The following is a 22,091-nucleotide window of genomic DNA, read 5'->3' as shown; positions in this document are numbered from 1 at the left end:
CAAAGGGACACTCAGATCATGCGGTTGCATCACTGATCATCCGGGCTAATTGCCATAGATGGGCCTTTCCTCCATGGATTTATCTAACTCTTTTTTGCACCCTGTTATAGTTTTGACCTTCACAACATCACCTAGCAATGAGTTCCATAGGTTATCTGTGTTGTGTGTTGACATGCATGCAACTTGGCCACCTAGAAGTAGGGATGTAAAATCCCGTTTAATCAGTTAACTGAGTAAACCTTAAATTTGACTAGTTATCTGATTAAACGGGGGCCCAGTTTGGAGCAGTCCCCAACCTGCAGTTCTCCTGGCTCCCAGCCCTATGCCGGCAGGGAGGCTGCTGGTTCCTTCCTAGCCCTCCGTGGCCCAGGGCCTGCGCCAGTGTGGTGGACCGGGCGGGGCAGGGGGACTGCTCCTGGGAACCAGTTAACCATTAGCTAGTAAATATCACCCAGTAAGGGTGATGCTTACTGGGTAACTGGTTATCTATTCACGTCCCTAATTAACAGTCTTGATTATCCAATATAGGCATGTATTACTTTTGTCTCATATTTACAGAAGGACATGCACAAGTCTGAACGTTGTGCATGCAATGCCTGGTGTATGGCACATTTCTGAACAGGTGGGCACACAAACAGCTGCACTTGTACATTGTAAGCCATTTTTTCTCATGTTACCCCCCCAAATGTCTGGAGTTTGTCACTGTTGAGGTTGTGTTCTGTTTAAATTGAATGTTCTTTTTGAAATGGTCTTTTTTAAATTCAGTTCTCGTTTTCTCTACTCTGCTTGAACTTTTAATCAAAGCCTTTGGACTGCACTGAGGAGAGGACAGAGAAGTAATTCACAATGGTATGCAAAAGGGGATATATGAAACATTTGAAACCTTTTTCTTAAGGAACTGGAATAACATAGCATGAAATTAGCTCTTGCGATTAATTAGCAAGGTGGAGGAGCATTGTATGGGACGTGCATGCTGCACTGCAATCTTACGTCTGAATATCAGTATCAATGCAAATATAGCTGGCATCCCTCTGTTGATTTAAAACCTGCCACCCTTACTCCCAAAATGTAGACTTTTAAAGGGGCAACATCATCTCTGTATAAAAACATCAAGAAAGTGCATTTGAACAATAAAGAAGCAGATCCAGAGCCCCTGAACTCCTGTTCCATAGTATCTTATCTCCCCAACTGGTTCCCATCAATTGATTGCTTAAGGAGTAAAGGACTATTTACTATGACCCATGGGTATCAGAATTTGGCTCAAAATGAGCACAAAGATATTTGAAAACAATTTAGAAGCCAGTTTGCTGCTAACGAAACACATGGAAATTGCTGTTTCTGTGAATAAAGATGTGCCCAGAGTAAAATAGTTTTCAATTGCTATGTAGTGTTGCACTGGGCTACTAAACAGCTTCAGTGTCCCACTTCAGAGATGGCTGCATGTTAGTAGTATCTGATGTGTTTTTGAATTTGAGCAGTGTTTTTAAATCTTTCTGGATGACAGATGCAGTGTGTTTAGAAAATGTGTTTATGATTAATTAATTCTTTTTCTAGCATATACATTATTATTCAAAACTGAAGTACAAATGTGTGGGAGTGAATTCACCAGAATATATGTTGATATGTCCATAGACTCTGTAATGTGCTTTGGCCAGCACCAAACTGGCTTGGAGTTGCTCTATTCAATCATAATTGGCTACCAATTTGGATAATGTGAAGCATCTGCTAGACTGGTGCAAATGTTTCTTCATATCATCTTAATGTTTTGCCTTGTACTTTTTCCAAAGGGGGGCAAATAAAAGGTTTATGAAATAGATACAACATAATGAATCACTTAGTACAGCCACTTTATAGGTTTGCCTTTGCATGGTGTTTAAGCTCACTGGTCTGGGCTGTACTTGGAGCTGTACCTACTTTACACCATTCTGCCAGGAGAGGGTCTTGCCTAGAAATCTTATTCAGTCACCAAGTCTTTTCCAGATGGCTACTAGCTGTATTTTCTGTTTCATTTGTAAGGACAGATGAGCTTAGCAGGATGCTTAGCTGGGCTGCAATTCTAGAAGTTAGAGGGTTTTTTAGCTTTCTTGCAAGTGTTAAAGAAGAAGCTGCTATACCTGTTCCTTTTCCAGATACACACAATCTTCCCTCCTTCCTTCCCTTCTCCCGCCCCAGACAGAGCTATGACTTCCTGACCTACATCCTTTTTACGTCCTCCCCACCCCACCCTGTCTCCACTTCCTCACGCATGCACAGGAAGGGAACACTTTCTGGGAGGGCGCTGCTCCGCTTGGCTCGGCCTTGGGGGTGATCGGCCTCAAGCAACTTTGATTTGTGGACTGAAGGTTCCAGTTTTCCTGTCGTCTCTTCCCGTTTGGTTTCCCCAGTTCCCACAGGAACCTGGGAAGTAGGTTGTGCCCACCCTTTGCAACAGAAAAAAAGCTCAAGATAACCAAGGGGGGGACAATACCCATTTGACGTCACTTCAACTTTTTCATTTCAGGTCAAGTCCTTTTTGTTTCCCCTTGTAAGTGTAATAACATTTCCCTCCCCCACGCCCAAACATACCCCTCTCTATAACACTAGGGCGCTGCAGAATTCTGCATGCTGAGGGATCGAGGCTCAGGGCAAAGAGAGAGTCTTTCCTGATGTGAATAGCCCCAACATAGCTCATAGGTCTGCTTGTGTGAGCATGAGTGCGCGCTGACCTCACCATAACATGCCAGTTATTCTGAAGCAGGGCTTGTGAGATCATTAATAATTATCCTGTTTGCACAGACTGAAGGAGGTAGATATATGCACAACTGTCATCAGCCTTTTCTAGCTGAAGTGTTCCTGCATTTAGATAAGCAGTTTGCCTCCCTCTCAGATTAGCTTTTTTTTTTTTATTATTATTCGTGAATGTTGGTAAATGTCAAGTTCATGGTATCCACACAAAGTGACAAAAACATTTCCAGTAATGATAGAAATTGGCTGATAAGTTTTCACTTTCTTTCGTTGCCTATCAGCATTTGATTTAAGAATATTTGCTATGTATATTTCAGCACATGATGTTGGCACTTTAGTGGTTATAAAGTTAATTGTTTTTAATATCTCTACACTGGTATTAAGTAATTTTTCTCTGACATGCCAATGCCTAATTTCCCACAGTTGTAAAAATATAAATTGATTATAGAAAAGATGCTTAGATCCTATACTTGTTCATAATTGAAAATGTAAATAAAGGTTGGGAAAATGCTTAGAAATAAACATCAATATTGTCTGTTGGAATTATGAAATTACAATAAAAATTGAATTCTGCAAAGCCTAGTTGTGGGTCTGGCTAAATAGAAGCAACAATGTTAATATGAACTCTCACTACTCGGCTTGGAAAATGTTATAGAATTGTGTTTTTACCCTTTACCTTCAGAAGCCTTGTCTGTGCAAAATGAACTAGAATTGGAAATACTGTACTCAATGGTCAGTGTTTCCTATAAGCTAGGCGCTTGGGTGGCCACTCAGGAGGTATTCAGGTGCCTCCCAGCTGATCAGCAGAGCATCTGCCCACAGCTGGCAGTATAATATGTCTGCTGGTGGTGCACATCTCTACATGCCTCAGTGCCCACAACAACATTTATTCGGTACATGGATGGAAAAAGTTAGAGGGAACATTGTCACTGGTGTGGACTGCTTTCTCGTAGGGTCCATCTACACAATGCAGCAGCCAATCTCAGTGCTTAGGTCCCAGGGCTGGTGGGTGGCATAAGCAGAGGAATGTAATGCCTTCCCAAACTGCCTCACCTAGTGTGATGTAGTGGGGATCGTGTTTGCACTGTTTGCTTTGTTATGCTGTATGTGATTCCTACTGTCCTGTGCTGCTCTGTTGTGACTCTGTGTGTCTGGTGCCCACCGTTGGATGAGAACTTTGGGTGAGAAGTGCTGAGGGAGGGCAGGTAGGGAATGGCCCAAGCCATCCTGTCACCTGTTCCTAGGGGGAAGATGCAACCAGTGAGTGTCAGATAACACCTTGGCCTTGGGGCTGCCTAAAGGGCTAGGAACCAGTTGCTGGGTGTGTGTTAGTTTTTCAGCTGGCCTAAGGAGAAGTGAGCCTAGTTGGCTTGGGGGTCTGGGCAGATGGATTGCACTGAATACTCCTGGTTCCTGTAACAGCAAGTCTGTGCTGCGCTGTGTCCCTGCGAATCAACAAACCTTCTGTTCTACTTGCTGGCTGACAGTCACATCTGACTGCAGATGGGGGTGCAGGTCCCAGTGACTCCCCCATCCATGGTGCCACCCATGCTCCACCGGAGTCGCCCAGGCTCTCTCCCCCAGCCTGCTCTTGAGGAGGCAGAGGCTGGGACAGGCAGGCAGGGGGATGTGCTACACTGCCTGTCCTCCCAGCGCTGGGACCGGTAGCTTGGCTGGAGGGACGTGCTTTCTGTAGGAATCTGGCAGGCACAGCACAGGGAGGCTAGGACCATGCCCTCCTGACTCTCATCTTTAGGGTCAGGGGAGGCTGGGGCCACACTGCTTGTTTGCACTCCGGGGGCCAGGGCATGCTGCAGCCACACTGCCCACCAACTCCCTGGAGGTCTGGGACTGCGCTTATTCCCCATTGCGGGCAGAGGCCAGCAGTGGCCACAGTGGTGGGCGTGGCCTCGAGCAGAAGGGGCGGGGCTGGGGGGCTTGCCTCCTCCAGCCATGAGGTCATCCATTGCCCATGCCAGGTCCACAGACTCAGGCTTGTGCTGTGGTGCAAAAGATAGCTAGGTAGAGGCAGCAGCGGGGTTGGCAGTGGGAGTTAGCTCAAAGCCCACACTCCTCCAGCCTGACTTGAAAGCCAGCTCTCCCTGCCTCTCCCCACTGGATTGGCATCCTGCCACTTCTGCTGCCATGGCAACCACCTTGGGCACCCGTGTCAGGGCAGCCTTTGTGATCTGAAGTCATTCGTCGCCTTTGATACAACCTGCCTCTCCCCCCATACCACACTAAGGACCAACTTCTGCCCTGGGATACATGTATGAAATTCTTGCTGTATCCAGTGGCAGCCAGCATCCGAGGGCAGAATGACCTCCCTCCGCTCCATTGCTACAGCTAGCCAGTGCTGTTGTTCTACATTGCTGTGCACACAGTGGCCAGGGTGTAAAACTAATGCTCCCCTTCGTTTTGTTTCTTTTCTCTCCTTAGTTATATCTGCAGGCCAGATTCACGTGGAGAGGAGCACGTCTGCTACGTCCCCTTCTGCAGTTTACTCTGATCATGATGGCGTTTTACACAGGATTGTCCCGTGTGTCTGACCACAAGCATCACCCCACAGATGTGCTGGCAGGATTTGCACAAGGAGCCCTGGTGGCTTATTGCATAGTGAGTGGCATCTCTTACTATTGCACGCATGGCCTAGTAGCTCTGGAGGGAGGTGCTGATGGGTATAGCCTGTGACAGAGGCTACTTACCATGTTAGGCAATCCAGCTGCTTCAGAATAGCTGGGGCTGTTGAGAGTTAACATTCACATGGGGGCTGGCTCTCTCGAGTGGGCTGCAGTGTGGAAGATGCATTGTAAGCCAAGATGCCTCTGTAAAAATCTCTCTCTGCTGTGGGCATGGATGTGTAGTGAGACATGAGGTGAGGCTGTGGTTTTCGAACGTAGGCTCGTGATCCGGGACTGGGTCGTGGAATGTCAGGCACTGGGTCTCATTGCTGCAGGGTGATCAGGTGGCCAGTGCAGGTGCTCTGGCAGGCTACCTGCCTGTTCTGGCAGCACACACTGCGCTGCTCCCCAGAAGTGGCCAGCAACTAGCCTGGTTCCAAAGTAGGGGGGCAGTGGGAAGCAAACAGCTCCATGCACTGCCCCCGCCCTGAGCCCTAGCTCCGCACTCCCATTGGCTGAGAACTTGCTGCTGGCTGCTTGTGGGGTGAAGCATGGTCTTCAGTGCCAGGAGAGGCAGGAAGCTGCCTTAGCACCCCTGCTGCACTGTTGACTAGGAGATGGTGAAAGCCCATGTGTAAAAAAAAATAAATTGTAGAGTCTCATTTGAAACCAAGTAATGTAAAACCAACCCAGCATGTGAAGTGAAACCCCTGTGTTCTGCTTTTCCCTATCAGCATTAGGGTCAGTATGTTCACTGATTGGCAAGGACCCTTCTGAATCCAGGCAAATTACCAGTGCAGTTTAGGGAGGCTAACAGGCAAACAGTGGCAGCAGTTTTTCCTCAAAGGCTAACCCCTGGTTTTGTTGATGCCCGTTGTGGATGAAAGCTGGGTGGTGGCTGTACATTGTCAAAGCTCTTGCAGAGGATCTGTACAGAAAGATCCCAGCAGACTATCTTGGAAGTGGGGGACAGCTATATGCCCTTCAGAGTTAAACCAGAAAACTCCCCTGCCTGGGAATGTGGCTTTTGGGTTTGTTCTTTTGATTGGAGACTTTTTTTTTTTTTTTTTTTGGTCTAGCAAAAAGGTTTGTGAGAAAATGGTTTACAAAAGCCATGATTGCTTGTCTGTCGCTGCCTGGCTTGTTCTCATGCAATTTACTTTCAAAAGAGAGACCTGATTGCATAGTCCTTTAACTCAAAGTGACACATGTAAACGTTTAATGAGAGGTGCTGGCTCTGTGTAATGACGTGATTGTTTTCAGTGTAGCTATCTTGTTTAGAAACAAAGGGACTGGGGACTAAAGTAATTATGTGGCTTTAGAAACTCCTAAAACCAAGCTTTTAAAAGGTTGCACACGTTTTGTTTTGCTTGATCTGAAAGTAAAGTAAACCTCCAGGCAAGGAATAAAGTTCACTAGAGGTTTATTTGCAGGAGTGGAAAATAGGCTGTGCATGTTCCACTTATTGATAAAATGCTAAATCTGAGCCAAAAAAAGCTGTAGTCTAGTTGTTTAAAAAAATATTAACCCAAGTGCCAATGCAACATTGTGGCTGAGTGTCGGCAAATCCTAAATACCAGTGCCAAAGGGTGAATTGGTGGAAGTCTTCCACATAGGCCACTCCTGTGTGTGACTTTCCGTCTTCAATTTGCCTTTTTTAATGCACAGTAGCAGCAAAATCATTATGGTTCATAAATCTTTTGTTCAAGTGTCATGGCATTTCTCAGAGCCTTGGAAACCTTTTATTATCCCTATGAGGTTGTGTCTAGACTGCAGAGTTTTCCGGGATACCTCTAGTATCCCAGAAAAACTGCCGTGTCCAGGGAACACGTCCACTTTTTCAGAACAGTTTCCAAAAAAGTGGGCGCGTTCTTTTGGCATCGCTGTATTCCTCATTTTATGAGGAATAAAGGATGTTCCGAAAGAGGAGGCTTTCCTGACATTTGGCTCCATGTAGATGGACCAAATGTTGGAAAAGCCTCTTTCAAAAAAACAAGCAGAAAAAGGTACGCAAATTGCGAACCGCAGTTTGTATATTTTTTTCCAAAAACCCCCAAAGTGTAGACATAGCCTCAGCCAATTAAAGAAACAACCCATCCCCTTTTGAACACTATGGAAGCAAAAAGATCTTGGGCAAACCTTTGGAGCAGCGAGGCAGCTTTTCCTAGGTCCAGTGATTCATATCACATCAGGAGGCTTTGTCTAGGCACCAGTTTGTATATAATTAAGACTGTTTTGTATGTGTACATTTCCTACATAGCCTTCTTTTTGTCACTTTAAAGCTTTATCTCAGGTAGAGAGAAAGAAGAATGTGAACACAATAAAAGGATGAAATGCACTATTGATCTAATTAGTGGCTTCTGAAAGACAATAGGCATCCAGATGCTAAGGACGGACATTTGTACATTTCCTGTCTAGTGACAAGTTGCAAATCTGGTGGCCTCCTCCCTGACCCTTTAACAGATGGCAAATTGTGCTGTGCCCAGAGGCGGGTGAGAATGTGGCTCCCATAGGCTGATTTTCCTGTGACGAAGTAAATCACCATAGGAAGCAGCTGCCTGATTATTTCACAAACAGACCTAGTCTTTCCCTTCTAGCACAGGGCACACCCCGCTGTACTCTTTTGTGTGCCTCCATTCCAAGCCCGGATGTGGGGAGAGCACTAGTCATTCATTGCCCTGTTCCTACTGCCTGGGAAAGATGCAAGTGGGTTCCAATGAGATTCAGACCCAAACCCCTGTCTCGTATTTGCCCAGGTACAAATAACAGTTAAAAGGTTCTTGGAATCCTGAACTCGATTGCTTAACAATGGTTAGTATTTGTCCAATATGGACCGATATTTCTTTTCTTCTTTTTGGGGAGAAGGTTTGGAGCTCCTTTAATAGTAAGGGCCATTGGCGCTACATAGCTGCTAGGCTGTTCCCTGTGAAGCACAGGAAATCGCTCCAGGGCTCCCTGCAGCTGGAATCAGGACAGTGGTGTAGGGATGAGCAACCTGCCAAAACTGTCAAGGATGTCAAGGGTCGCATGAGTAAAGGGGATCCAACATCAGGCTTAATAAGTCCTACCTTAGACATTTTTCTTGTAAGCAGGAGGCATTTGTTTTCATATTAGGGTTTATTAGCTTTCGGTTACACCCTGTGCCTAGGGTAAGACTCACCCCAACTGATAGCCATAGATCTTAGAATGGGTTGGTAGATCCATTCCCCACCTACCACTATGTCCCAGAACAGCTCTCATTGGCTGGCTACACAATTTCCCATGCCTAGCTCTTTACTTTCTCTTGCTCCCTCTCCTGCTAGGCTGCTAACCACTTGTAGACTAGCAGCCAGTCACATCTTGAAGGCTGTCCACCCACCCCCAGGGACTTTCTTCTCTAGAATATCACTCTAAAGTAGTTGTAGGGCCAGCCTGCCAATATAGCCTTTTCTGTGCTAAGACGGGATGAGAAGGGCCCTGGTAGTTGCATCAAGCGTAGACTTGGTTCCATAGTTCCCACTAAGGTGCACACTTGCACATCCACGGACAAAAAATTCTTCTCTCACCCACCTCCTCTGGAGAGCCGTGCAGCAGCACTCGTGCGGCAGGCAGCTACTGTAGCGGGTGGAGCCGGCTGAGACAGCGTGGTGAGGGAGCCACTGTGGTGGGCCATGTGGAGTGGGAGGGAGGCCTGTTCTGGTGGCCGGACCTGCCATGTGGCAGGGGGGCCGGGGCCTGTTCTGGCGGCTGAGGCTGGGAACAGGACCTGCTGCATGGCGGGGGGAGGGGGGTTCTGCTTTGATGGCCGGGAACAGGACATGCCGCAGGGGTGGAGGATAGGGTCTGCTCCAGCGATTGGGAATGGGACCTGCCGTATGGCAAGGGGGGGTAGGTTTTTGCTCTGGCATCTGGGAACATGTGTGTATTAATAATGTGGGTGCCACAGTGGCATACATCCACATGAGTGCGCATGGCCTCGGTATTAGTGCACAAGCCAAAACTCACTCCGCTCATAGTTGGAAAATCTTAGAGGGAACGCTGCTTGGTTCTTGTATATATATTTATTAGGGTCAGTTGTCTGGCTGAATGCTGAGCAGCAGTATCATGCTGTTAGCAGCTCTGCTGCAGAGTGGGGAAAGCAGTGCTATTCCTTCCTAAGCCATAACACATATGTCAAGTAGTCTGGCCTGCGGACTACCCTCCTGGGACCCTCAGGAATGGAGCAGCTCCACACTGCTCAAAGCGGCTGGCTGTTCCATGTGGCTCTCTGTATCGTACATATGGGGGCGAGGAGGCTTTACATGCCGTCCCCACCCCCTGCACAATCTCTCAGCCCATTGGCCAGAACCTGGCAAATGGGAGCTGAGAGATTGTGCTGAGGATGGGATCAGCGAACAAAGCCTTCTCTCCCGCCCCAGCATGGAAGGAGCAGCCAGCCACTGGGGCTGGGGCTGGGGCAGGCAGGGAGCCTCCCTGATGGTCACGCTGGGCTGCTGGCCAGAAACCACTTAGGTAAGTGCCTTCCAGACGGAGCCTGCACCTGACACCCCAGCCTCTCCTATACCCCAGTTCTTCACCCCAGGTCACCACCAAAACCTCTGACACCCCCCCTTCTCCCTGCCCCAGGTCACAACTCCCTCCCAGACCCTGCAACGCCTCCTACCACTCACCAAGTCAAAATCCTCTCCTGCACCCACCCATACCCTCTCCTGGACCCTGGACCCCAAACCTCTGCCACAGGTCACAACCCCTTCCTTCACCCAAACTTCCTCTCAGACCCCACACCTTCTCCTGCACCCCAGTCTCTATACACTGGGCTCCCTTCTGCACCAACCTCCATCCCAGATCCCATACCCCCTCCATAGAAAAGCGTGGCCCTTGACCACTTACCAGACTCTTGGAGTGCCCCCTCCCCCGCCCATTAACCACTGCTGAAACCTTGTGGCTTCGGCAATCTCCACAATCCTAATGCATGAGTTGGGACTAGGATCTTACCGTATGTTCCCACCAGATCTTGGCCCCTCCCTCATCCTCATTTCCACATGAATGTAATGATCCCTCACTTCTCTCCTCCCAGGATTCTGCTTCACCTTTGCAAAATGGACACATCCCACTTCTGAAAGCTGGACACTCAAAAAGCTAGTTAATATCAACCATTACAAGTTATGCAGTTCTTTGTCTGACCCTTTCCTTTTTGAGCTAATCAGCTCTGCTAATAGAACAATATACTCCAGCTTGTCATGGAAACCTTTCTGGAGATGCACTGAGTAATTTTCACTTCTTGTGGCTGGGACCTCGCTAACTGGCGAAGATGAGAAAGCCAGTCCTGAACCTTTGATTCACAGGGCATTCAAGGCCTCCTTGCTTAGCCACAGTTTTATCACTCCTTACTACATTGCGTCAGAGAGGAGTGACTCAAAAATCATTTCTTACAGCACTCTCTTTCTGAGGAACAGCCTGCAACTGTGACTCAAGAACTAAAAGTCTCAAACTGTTGATATTAGAAGGTTGTTAAGTGTAGTAGGAATCGTGCTGTAATTCTCCGTGAAAGCCAGCTATGTGTTTCATCTCCAAGGGTTACCAAAGCTAAAAGTTGTAACAGACACATTTGTCCTTCCCTGCCTGAAATAACAAACACAAGACATTTGTGTCAAGCACTTCCAGCTGATGAAACATTTTTACTTGGTTCTGAAGTGAAATACGATGAGAATTTCCAAAAATCAAAATAGCTCTTACATGCAGCATAACAGACTAATACGGATTGCTTAGTTTACATCCCTTATGACAGAGGGGAACCATTTAAAGAGACCAGATACTTTTTTGTGTCAACATTTAAAAGTCATATTAGTTTATTTTACTATTTTGTATCTGAGTACGGTTTTCTTTAATATGATGAAAATAAATAGTATTATTAAATGGAAATATAAGATATTGTGTTTGTATAGTACAATCCCAGTTCTCTGATGTCAAATTTTCTTTATGGGTGGAGAGCACCTTCTGCAGGAAGTGGAACAAATCCAAGTAAAAACTTTAACATTAAAAAGGACTAATAAATGTGCAAACAGTTCAAGCATTAGCAGGATTTAACACTCTTTTGACCCTAAAAGATCATGTTTCATGATTCCTGTATGTGTTTACATAGCCTCAAGCCATGCTAGAGAAAAATATAGTTTAAAAGGGAATTAAAACGACTACCAAGTATTTGAATTAAACTTTCAAAACCAATGAACTTCAGAGTAATGGCTGGGAAAAAACCCCAAGATGATACTTCATCCATAACTTACTAATTTACAAAATAAGGGCCACATTCAATATAATCCCCATCTACCTCTTGCATGGAGCAACTGCCACTTACCTCCTCCAACAAATTTATTTTTCATGGATTTGTTGGTATAGAAGTTGGACATGTTTCTGATTGCATCCAGTCCTAGGAGTTAGCCATGTGAGAGAAATATTCCAAAATAACTGATTTATTTTGTTTTGGTTTTTTTTGCTAACAACCAAAAAGAGAAAAATACTTTATAGTAATACATTCTCTTGATAGATTATTTTTATTTTTGTTCGTTTGTTTTTAAAAGGACTCATCCAAACCTCTGTTTTTGTGGGTGCAAATTTACTCCCTCATTTTGCTGTAGCACAAATCCTGGCATTTAGTTGTCTAATCAGCAGATTTGTGTGAAGTGTTATTTAGCTAGACATCTGAGTGCCAGCACTTCACTCCAGGAACAAAAAAAAAATTGTAAATGTTAGTCCTCTTTATGTTTTTTCTGATCCAGAGAAATATTTATGGATAAGTAATAAAACTGGAAAAGTGAAGGAATCAAACCCCCAAATTCTCAGTTTTGGGTTCATTTGAATTGTCCACGTAACTTGGTTTCATGACTCTGATAGTAGCTTAGAAAAGATATAGAAAAGGAAGAGGAATACTGGTGAATAGTGCATATGGGCTGCTATATAATGCCTTCCAGTATACCATCCTCAGACATGTGTCTCAGTTACCCTTGCACTTGGATTAGCCAGAGTCATTGTGTAGTCTGGTCTTATTCATGTAAGCATCTTACCCCTTTTCCATTTTATTTAGTCAAATCAAGGACCCTTCCAAAAACTGCAGTAGAAGGAGATACAAATACATTTCTAATGTTGAGGCTATCATCCAATAGGGCCTGACTGAAATTTAGAACTTGGTATACCAGTTTAGATCACTTGGTCCTACCAGGCCAGTATCCCATCTCCACCCAATGCGTTAGAAATCCCATAAAGGACTATTAAAAGATAACCTTCCCTTAAGGGAACATTAACACCCCCACAGCCAATGTTCGGCTTATGTGCTGAACTAATAAGCTGCTATGGGAGGTTTTGGGATCCCCATCGCTGGTGGTATTTAAGAACAAGTTGCACAAAGACCTCTCCAAGATGCTCTAGGAATACTTGATCCTTTCTCGCCGTGCATTGCAATGATTCTATAAACATTAAAATACCGTATTTCATCCTCCGTATCACTTTGGCTAAAGTGAAATGTGATGCCTTATGTGTGCACAGCTATTAAATGTCAGGGCCAGAATAAGTTTCAGCTCAGCTGGTAAATTCTGACTCACATGCTTACTAAAAGTGCAGCTGTGAGGTAGCCTTGGTGCTTGTTGGCATTTGTGTTCACCAGTAACTAAGTTTTGGCACTGTTTATAGCCAACTTCTGGTGCTAAATAACAACGATGAGTCCTCTGTGCATTTTGCTGTTTCCAGAGAGTTACACTGTCTGACTGTTTTCCCTGCTGGCTTCAGGTTTAAGTTTAGTAACGGAGAAAGTGCAACAGTCATGCGAGCTTGATAAGGGTTAGGCCATGGCTGCCAAGGAGGAAATGAAGGTTTCCTCCCAGCACTTTGTTTCTTATTGTGTTTCTGCCTCCCTAAATTGTCAAACGCTGGCCTTTTCTCATCCGGCGGAGCGGTCACGTCATTGGGTAGTCAGGAAAGGGGGACTCAGGAATATCTCCTCTCTCTGTTGGGCTCTGACTGCTAGACAGTCATCCTGACTAAACTTTAGTTTTGTAGCCCATGTGTCACGAGAAGAGGGGAAAGCAGCCATCACTCATTAGAGAGAGTCACTCGTGGAGCAGTTTTAACTTGAGGGCCTTAATTGCCCATTGGAGATCATTTTAAGTCGGTGGGGCTACTTGTGTGAGTCAGGCAAAGCAGGATTTAAATTTGGGAGGGGGTGTTTGAGCATAAGTGGTGTAACCATAGTGCTTAGGAAGCCTGTGCCTGGATCAGAACCTAGAGTACGAGCAGCTGTACAAACAAGAACAAAAAGGCTACGCCTAGACTGGAAGCCTCTTTCGAAAAAGAGCATCTAGACTATAACCAGTACTTTCGAAAAGGCAAGCTGCTTTTTCAAAAGAGAGCACGCAGGCAGTCTGGATGCTCTCTTTCGAAAAAGCACAGTTTGCATTACATAGCGCCTTTTTTCGAAAGAGCACTTTCGAAAAAAGGCATTCTTCCTCGTAAAGCGAGGTTTTTCACGGTCGAAAAAACTGCCGCGTTCTTTCAATTTACTTTTGAAAGAATGCAGCAGCAGTCTAGATGCAGGGGAAGTTTTTTTTTTTTTTAAAAAAAGGCCACTTTTTTCAAAAAAACCTGTAGTCTAGACATACCCAAAGATGCTCTCTGCCCCAAGAAACTTTCTTTATTTCTGGACTTTCAAGCCAGTGCTGTGAAGTTGTGTGTTATCAAGCTATTTATAGCATATAGGTGCAATCATTTATTAATGCCCACAACAGTTCATACCAAGCCATCATTATTTAATCTCCCAACACCCTATCTGGCTGGTAATTAAGTACTGTACATGTCTATTCCACAGCTAGGAAAACAGCCATAGATAGGTGAAGGGCCCCATCATACAGCGAGCTAATAACTCCCAACTTCCATTGCCCCATTTGGGAGCTGGGGATGTTCAGCACCTTGTGAGCCTAGAGCTTGAGTCTAAGACACCTGAAAGAATTTGTGTATGGGAAAATAGAACACGAATACTCTCTCACTGATGACCTGTCAAATGGCATTTGAGGAATATTCATCACATGTCGATATATTGATTTTTAAATTATATTTGCAGGTGTTCTACGTCTCAGACCTCTTCAAACCCAAGATGAAGACCTCCCTGCCTCCTCCTCCAATCCGGAAAGATATCCTTTCACCTGTGGACATCATTGAACGGAACAATCACCACAATATGGTGTAGACCTTTGCAACCTTCCATAACCCTCTTTTTTTTTTTTTTTGGTTGCAAAAATGACTGCTGACAGCAACTACCTGCTGCTCTCAAATCTCATCAGACAGTAGAATGTAGGGAGAGACTTTTTTGCCTGACTAATAAGGTCTTACTCTCTGGCCTTTTCACTTGCAACATTTGCATGAAATGGGTGTTGTTCAACTAAAGTCAAAAGCAACTATGGGAACAATAAACAAACAGCGGTGCCGGAATTCTGGATGTGCAATTGGTTGAGTGTTCATGTTGTAGTGAACCCAAATTGTTCATAGCATAGTGAACGCTAAACGATTATGTAAAGCCGGCCATTTTAGCTTTTACTATGAAGCTTTCCAATGCCTGTAAGAAAAACTCACAACTAAATTATATAGCACTGTATGCAAGAAACAGCACTGATTCAAGATTTGGGATTGGTTCCTCAGTGTCACCGCTTTCCTTTCCCCTCCCCGCTTCTTGTTAATATTGCTTTGTTCAACTCCATTCCATACTGTGATGTTGGTTCGGAAGAAGCTTGCCATAAAAGTCAGAAGGGTGCCTGACTACACAACTTTAAAAAAATCCTGCATACCACACAACCTTAAAAAAAACACTATCCAAGGTGTTTCTGCAACAAATTGAACATCAATGAATCCATTATCCACTTGGAAGTCAAATCTCTTCATTTCCACTTGTGATATTATGGCTTTATGAGGCATCAAGCCTACACAAAATTGACAAATGGCCTAATTTACAAAAAGGCTCCCTTCACTACTCCTAACCCTGATAAATTGCAGAAGGATTTTCTGTGTTATTGCTGCCACCTTTGGGAGTTCATGTCATATCAGTTGTTAGTGATCGATCTTGTTGAAGATACGTTAGCACTATGAATATGGGATTGAGTCCCAGGAAACATTGATCCTGCAGTTTTAGGACGGGCTGCTGGGTGGAACGTCCTAACCTGGATTTCACAGTTTTGAGCATTCCCTCAAAGTCTCGGTTTAGGGTCTTGTTCTAAGCCATTCAGTAGATATTAGGCCAAATTCTGATCTCAGTTACACCAGTAGTGAATCAGTAGTGTGTAAAGGAGATCAGAGTTTTGCCTTTTTCTCGACTTGTTGGCTTTCTGATGGAAGTTAAAGACAAATACTTAAGATCTATCTTAAAACTTTTAAAAAGCTAAATTGAAAGGGGAACATGCAAACCACGTGGAATGGCCATTTGCACATCTATATTACACAATCCGTCCTATCATTTCAACTATAGCAAGCTATGATTTTTATATATAAATATTATATAAATAATGTATAAAACATTAAAAATTAACTATGTAAAATATTATTTCTGAAACAATTTTTTTAGATATATCCACTATGATTATAAACTGTGTCTTGACCTGTGTTATTTACATTTTGCTGCTTAAAAAAGCATTGAATTAATTTTTTGGTAGTTGACTAAAATATTGTAGGTCTGTGGTAGTAATATTTTAATGAAAATAACTACAACTAGAGACAATTGTATAAAAATCATATTAAATTGTCTGTATTTTTGTAATGTTTCATTTTGTAAAGAGAAGAATATTCAAAGACTTTTGTAGAATACAAAATTGAAGTTTGTATCTGCGAAATTATTGCTGTATAAATGTGCTTTTTAAATAAAAGCTCATAACACAACTAAATATCCTATTTTAACCATGTTCTGCATTTGTGTTGTTCTTAGATTAATTGGAAGAAAATGCACTGGGGTAGTATATCCAGGGCTTTATTCTGCACTGGATAAATGTTGCGTATATCTGTTCCAAGGCTACATCTACACTTCAGGCTTTTTGCGCAAGAATGGACGCAGCACTCAAGGTGTGAATTTTTGCAAAGCACCTAGGTCTTTCTACATTTCTGTCTCTGCTTTATAATAGAAATAAGTCTAAGGATATGTCTACACTGCAACACTATTTTGAAATAACTAGGGTTATCCCAAAGTAATTTAGTCCATGTCTACACAGCAGGCAGTTATTCTGAGTGTCAAAATACAGTCAAGCTGGAGGACCTCTTACTCCGACTCCTGTAACCCTCATTGTACGAGGTATAAGGGAAGTGAGAGGAAGAATGCTCTATTTTGAAATAAGTGCCGTGTAGACGCTCCCTATTTCAAAATAAGATACGCAACTGATGTCGCTCAATTTGCGTAGCTTATTTCGAGGTAAGCCCTGCTGTGTAGACGCACCTTTACATGGAAGCCCATAGATGAACCCCTTATTTACATAGTAAGGATGATTTCTCCTCTGCCTACATCTCTTTTTCCCCCAGTGCTCTTGTGTATGAAGGAGTGGCATGCTCAAAAAGCTTGAAATTTACTTCTCCTTATTTATGTTAGGGTAGGCTGCTCTTTGCTAGGCACTGCAAAGATGGGAAAGACAATCCTTGCTCTGGAGGGCTTATAGCCTGAATAGAGAAGATTGAACAGTGAAAGAGAAGCACAGAAATCAAGTGATTTGCCCACAGTCAATGCAGAAGATCAGTGGCAGGGCAAGAACAGGCCTTCTGCCAGACCACAGTGCTTCTAATTAATGTTAAAGGCTGCCAGGCACTTAAGGCACTTAACCTGTCTTGTGCCTGTGTGTTACTTCAACTCACAATTGTGCTGGAGCACAACAGTCTCAGGGTGTCTCTTGTATCAGAGGGGTAGCCGTGTTAGTCTGAATCTGCAAAAGCGACGAGGAGTCCTGTGGCACCTTATAGACTAACTGAAGTGTAGGAGCATAAGCTTTCGTGGGCAAAGACCCACTTCGTCAGATGCATGCCTGGGTGTCTCTTGTGTACAGGACACAGTCTGCAGCCCTGCCATTTTCCACGCCTCTCTTTTAACATTTTGAAAGAAATCTATTTCGCCCCTATTTTTCCACATTTCTCTTCTGAGACTCACAACATTCTAATGTAATAGGAAATGGATATGGAACATTTTTACTGAGGACAAAAAAAATAAATAAATGCCCACGTCTGTTGATGTCCGCACATATGCACACAGGTTGCAGTTAAAAGTCCAGGCTTCTCTCCGATCGCGCACTCTGGAATGAAGCACAGCAAAGATGCGCGACGGTTTATGATAGAAATGGAATTCCACCCCAGAATGAAATAGCAGGGGCAAAATTAAGTAGGCAGAACATGGTGGGAGTTATTACTCATATTGAAACTTGGTACCACTGGGTAAATGCTCCTATTCTTGGTACAAGGGGATTTTTATATTAACATTCACACGGACAGGACGCGCTTGAAAGATGACATTTCTAGCTACACTATGCATTCAGTAATATCTCCAGTAATTCCTTAGAGGAAGTCGCCCCCTACTGAGTCATCTTAAGCTTCCTGAATTTTCCTTTGAAGGAAACACTGACTGGATTTAGCAGCATGTAGCCCACAGACAGACTGTATTTCAGGGCTGGGCCAAATATGGCCCACGGGCCGTATCCAGCCGACCAATCCACCAGATCCAGCCTACAGATGCAGAAGGGAGCCACAGGCAGACTCCCTGCTTGCCCCACCCGCCTCTGCACACTGCTCAGAAAAGCGGCCTTTGTCACTCCCTTTTGGTGACAAAACCTGGAAAGCGTCCACACTGACATGACAAAAGTGGTGACAAATGCCCAGTTTTGGCAACAGAAAATGTCCACCTCTTCAAGGGTATGTCTACACTAGCCACCCTAGTTCGAATGTAGTCATTCGAACTTACAAACAAAGCCCGGGATTAAAATATCCTGGGCTTTATTTGCATGTTCCCAGGAGGAGTAACAGTAGTCCGCGGGCAGGGAGTCTGAACTACCGGGCATTTAAAAATGGCAGTGCCCGGGAACATGCAAATAAAGCCCGGGATATTTTAATCCCGGGCTTCGTTTGCAAGTTTGAATGACTACATTAGCCACCCTCATTCGAAGTAGGGTGGCTAGTGTAGACATACCCCAAAACACTTTGATCTCTTCCCCTCCCTTTATTGTCGACAACCACGCAGTGTGTACTTTACGGTAGGTTTTTTGTTGCGTTGTGACCTCCAGCATGTTCCCCAGAATGCCCATTCTCCACTCTGGCCGGTACTTTGAACTCAGCTGCTCTGCAGCCACATTAACAGATGTGTAGGGAAGAGACGCAGGGTACGTTGCTATGCAGGCAGGGGTGGTCTGGTTGGTGCCATGTAGGGCAGTAAGTTGCTCTAGTGCAGCCATGGGAAGGGAGGCTGCGGCGACGCAGGGCAGTAAGATGCTTTAGTGAAGCTGGGGGCAAGGAGGGTGCAACAGCGTGGGGTGGTAAGTTGTTCTAGTGCAGCCAGGGGAGGGGGAGATGGAGGACATGCAGTGCAGTAAGTCACTATATATTGCAGCAGGGTAGGGTGGGGTGGGTGGCAGCAGCACGGGGTGGTAAGTTGCTGTGAATTGCAGCCAGATGGAAGCTTAAGAAGTTGCTCTTGCAGCTGGGGCAGGGTCAGTGGCGCAGGGCGACTGGAGGCTGTATTTCTGTGAGCTGACTATGCCCTGCCTGGGTCTGTGTTAGGTCCAAACAGAGCATTGACTTTCACATAGAAATCAATAGATTCTTGCGGGGAGATGGCATCCAAACTTTGCCTGAGGTATTTATCAAGTTTCTCACAGAGTTTCCATGGCTGGGCTGCCATTTCCCCACTTCCATGGTACAACACTCTCCCAAATCATTTTCATACTGTGCATCTGGAATCAAGGCAGCACAGTGTCTGGCTGCATAAGGAGTGGGGTTCCCCCTGCTCGCATCTAGAAGCTGAGCCTGCGTTTGCCTGTTGAACTTCAGCAGGGATATGTCAGCCAGAGTAATCTCATTCTGTGGACAAGTGTAGGATTATTACAAATTGTTTACATGTGCAGCTGCTGCACATGCACAGACTGTACTTTCTTGGGGCCCAATGCCCAATACTCCTTCCCTGCTCCCTTTTACTCCCAGAGCATGGGGTTGTGAGCTTCTGCACCTTGGCTAACAGCCATTGACCGACCTGTCCTCCAGGAACATTATTTAATACATGTTCCACTGGTCAAGAGGCCAGACTAGTCCTCAGAAAACCTGGGTTCTGTTTCTGGCTCTGCCATTGCTTTGCTGCGTGACTTCAGGTAAGCATAGTCCCTTCTGGGGCCTGTTTCTCCTCTCACCCTTCATCTGCCTTGTCTATTTATGTTGTAAGCTCTTCAGGGCAAGGGCTGTCTCTTACTTCGTGTATGTACAGTGTTTAATGCAATGAGACCCTAATAGCAGGTCAAGCATCTGGTATCAGGTGCACAGGCATCCTGACAATACAAATAATAATACTAGAGTGGAGATGAGCTTAATGGAATATGCCAGAGTAAGGCCATTTTGGAGGAATGCTTATAAGGAAGGATTAGTATGGTACGGGATGGTACAGTGGGGAGGTACTCAGCTGCCACAGACAGAAGACAGTTTAATAGAGGAAGTTTTAGCAAATGGGAGGGGAGAGATAGCTTGCTGGGATATGGGCAGGGTTCATTAGTGAAGAGCCCATTAAAGCTAGTAAAGAGTAGCTTTGTGGGAGACAGGCATAAAAGAGGAGAATAAATTGATAAAAGTTAACAAATCATGGGATTTAAAGTATATTATGGAAAGGAGCCATAGAGGTTTGTGGCAGTGTCTGGCACCGCTCAAATAGTTTCCTGAGTTTTACACTAAAATGAGGTTGCATAGTTAAGAAGATCAGAGGCCTTCAATAGTGGCAGAGAAAGCGCGTAATGTAGTGTACGATGGTTGTAACACTAGCAAGCAGTAAAAAAGTATATTAAACTTCATGTGTGTGCGGTTGATACAACATTGCTAGGTTAAAATAATGAGGAGGGCTTGTGAAAATTAAACAAAAGTTTTTAAAGAAACTAAACACACCAAAGAAGACAGATGAGGAAAGCTGGCAGGCAAGCGAAGGAGGTAACGTTTACTGTAGCAGAACCAAACCAAAACAGAGACTAGAGAAGGAGACCCTCAGGGGGTACAAGCTACAGACCAGATGGCAGGTCATAGGAACAGGGTTAATGGCAGAGAGCCTAATAAAGGTCAGAGATGACTGGGTCCAAGGTAGCAGCACTGTTGAACAGGAGAAAAAGGCAGACTGCCTAATGTGAGTAAAGATCACATAAGAGTGGCGGGTTCGAATGTGCCAGCCCTGGGAGCTGCTGGATACCCACCACCAGCTTTCCAGGTCTAGAATACATTATGAGTGCAGGCAGTGAGTGAAATAGGTATGAGGGTATGTCTACACTACAGCACTAATTCAAACTAACAATTCGAATTAGTTAATTCGAAATAAGCTAATTCGAACTAATGCATCTAGACCTAAAAACTAGTTTGAATTAGCATTTTGCTAATTCGAACTAGCATGTCCACATTGAGTGGACCCTGAACCGAGGTTAAGGATGGCCAGAAGCAGTGCTGGCAGGGCATCAGATTAGGACTTAGAGCGTGGAGCTGCTGTCTCAGGCTAGCCGAGGGCTGTGCTTAAAGGGACCTTAGAAAAGACGAGACTGGGGGGGAAATGATAGAGGTCTATAAAATCATGAATGGTGTGGAGAGGGTGCATAAAGAAAAGTTCTTCATTAGTTCCCATAATAGAAGGACTAGAGGACACCAAATGAAATGAATGGGTAGCAGGCTTCAAACTGATAACAGAAAGTTCTTCACAAAGCAAATAGTCAGCCTGTGGAACTCCTTGCTGCAGGAGGCTGTGAAGGCTAGAACTATAACAGAGTTTAAAGAGAAGTTAGATAAAGTCATGGAGGTTGGGTCCATGGAGTGCTATTAGCCAGGGGGTAGAAATGGTGTCCCTGGCCTCTGTTTGTGGAAGGCTGAAGATGGATGGCATGAGACAAATGGCTTGGTCATTGTCTTCGGTCCATCCCCTCCAGGGTACCTAGTGTGGGCCGCTGTTGGCAGACAGGCTACTGGGCTAGATGGACCTTTGGTCTGACCCAGTATGGCCGTTCTTATGTTTTTATGTTCTAAGCTCAGGGCTCAGGGTCGGGGGTCTTACTGGACCACCTTGATTTTCATGCAAACCTGCTCCTGGGTGGCCAGGCTGGCAGCTATCCTGCTCTAGATGGCCACTTTCCTGTGCCTAGTGCGGAGGTCGTGGATGAGGTCCATGATGTCCACACTAGACCAGGCAGGCGCCCACCTCTTGCAGCCCCGGGCAGGCTCTTGGGAGCCGCTAGCCGGGTCCCGGGAAGAGGCGGAGGGCTGGGTGTCAGCGGGTGGCTGGCTCGTGCCGTGCCAGGTGCAGGGTCTGCTGGCTGGGTGCTGGCAGGCTTGCACCTGGCACGGGCACCATAGCCAGACCGTGCCCCTTTAAGGGCTCCGGGGCTGGGCGGGGGGCAGACGAATTTCCCTGGTGGTGCCCAGAGTGGCCACCAGGGCAAACTGGAAAGGGCTAGCCTCCCACTAGTTCGAATTAAGTGGCTACACAGCCCTTAATTCGAACTACTTAATTCGAACTAGGCGTTAGTCCTCGTAGAATGAGGTTTACCT

General features: G+C 45.2%; 1 protein-coding gene across 1 annotated transcript in view; it reads left to right on the top strand.

The window, feature by feature from the left end:
• PLPP3 (phospholipid phosphatase 3) overlaps positions 1-16,255 on the top strand; it is an 80,663-nt gene extending 64,408 nt beyond the window's left edge. Inside the window, exons 5-6 of the mRNA XM_075936053.2 lie at positions 5,164-5,340; positions 14,431-16,255. Of these exons, the coding sequence (XP_075792168.1) occupies positions 5,164-5,340; positions 14,431-14,556 (303 nt within the window). The 3' untranslated portion in view covers positions 14,557-16,255. The remainder of the gene's footprint in view (positions 1-5,163; positions 5,341-14,430) is intronic.
• Positions 16,256-22,091: the final 5,836 nt, after the last annotated feature.

The sequence above is a fragment of the Pelodiscus sinensis genome, chromosome 9 (genome assembly GCF_052426305.1).
Source record: "Pelodiscus sinensis isolate ZL-2025 chromosome 9, ASM5242630v1, whole genome shotgun sequence".
NCBI classification, from domain to species: Eukaryota; Metazoa; Chordata; order Testudines; family Trionychidae; genus Pelodiscus; species Pelodiscus sinensis.
This window is presented reverse-complemented; position numbering and strand designations above follow the sequence as displayed.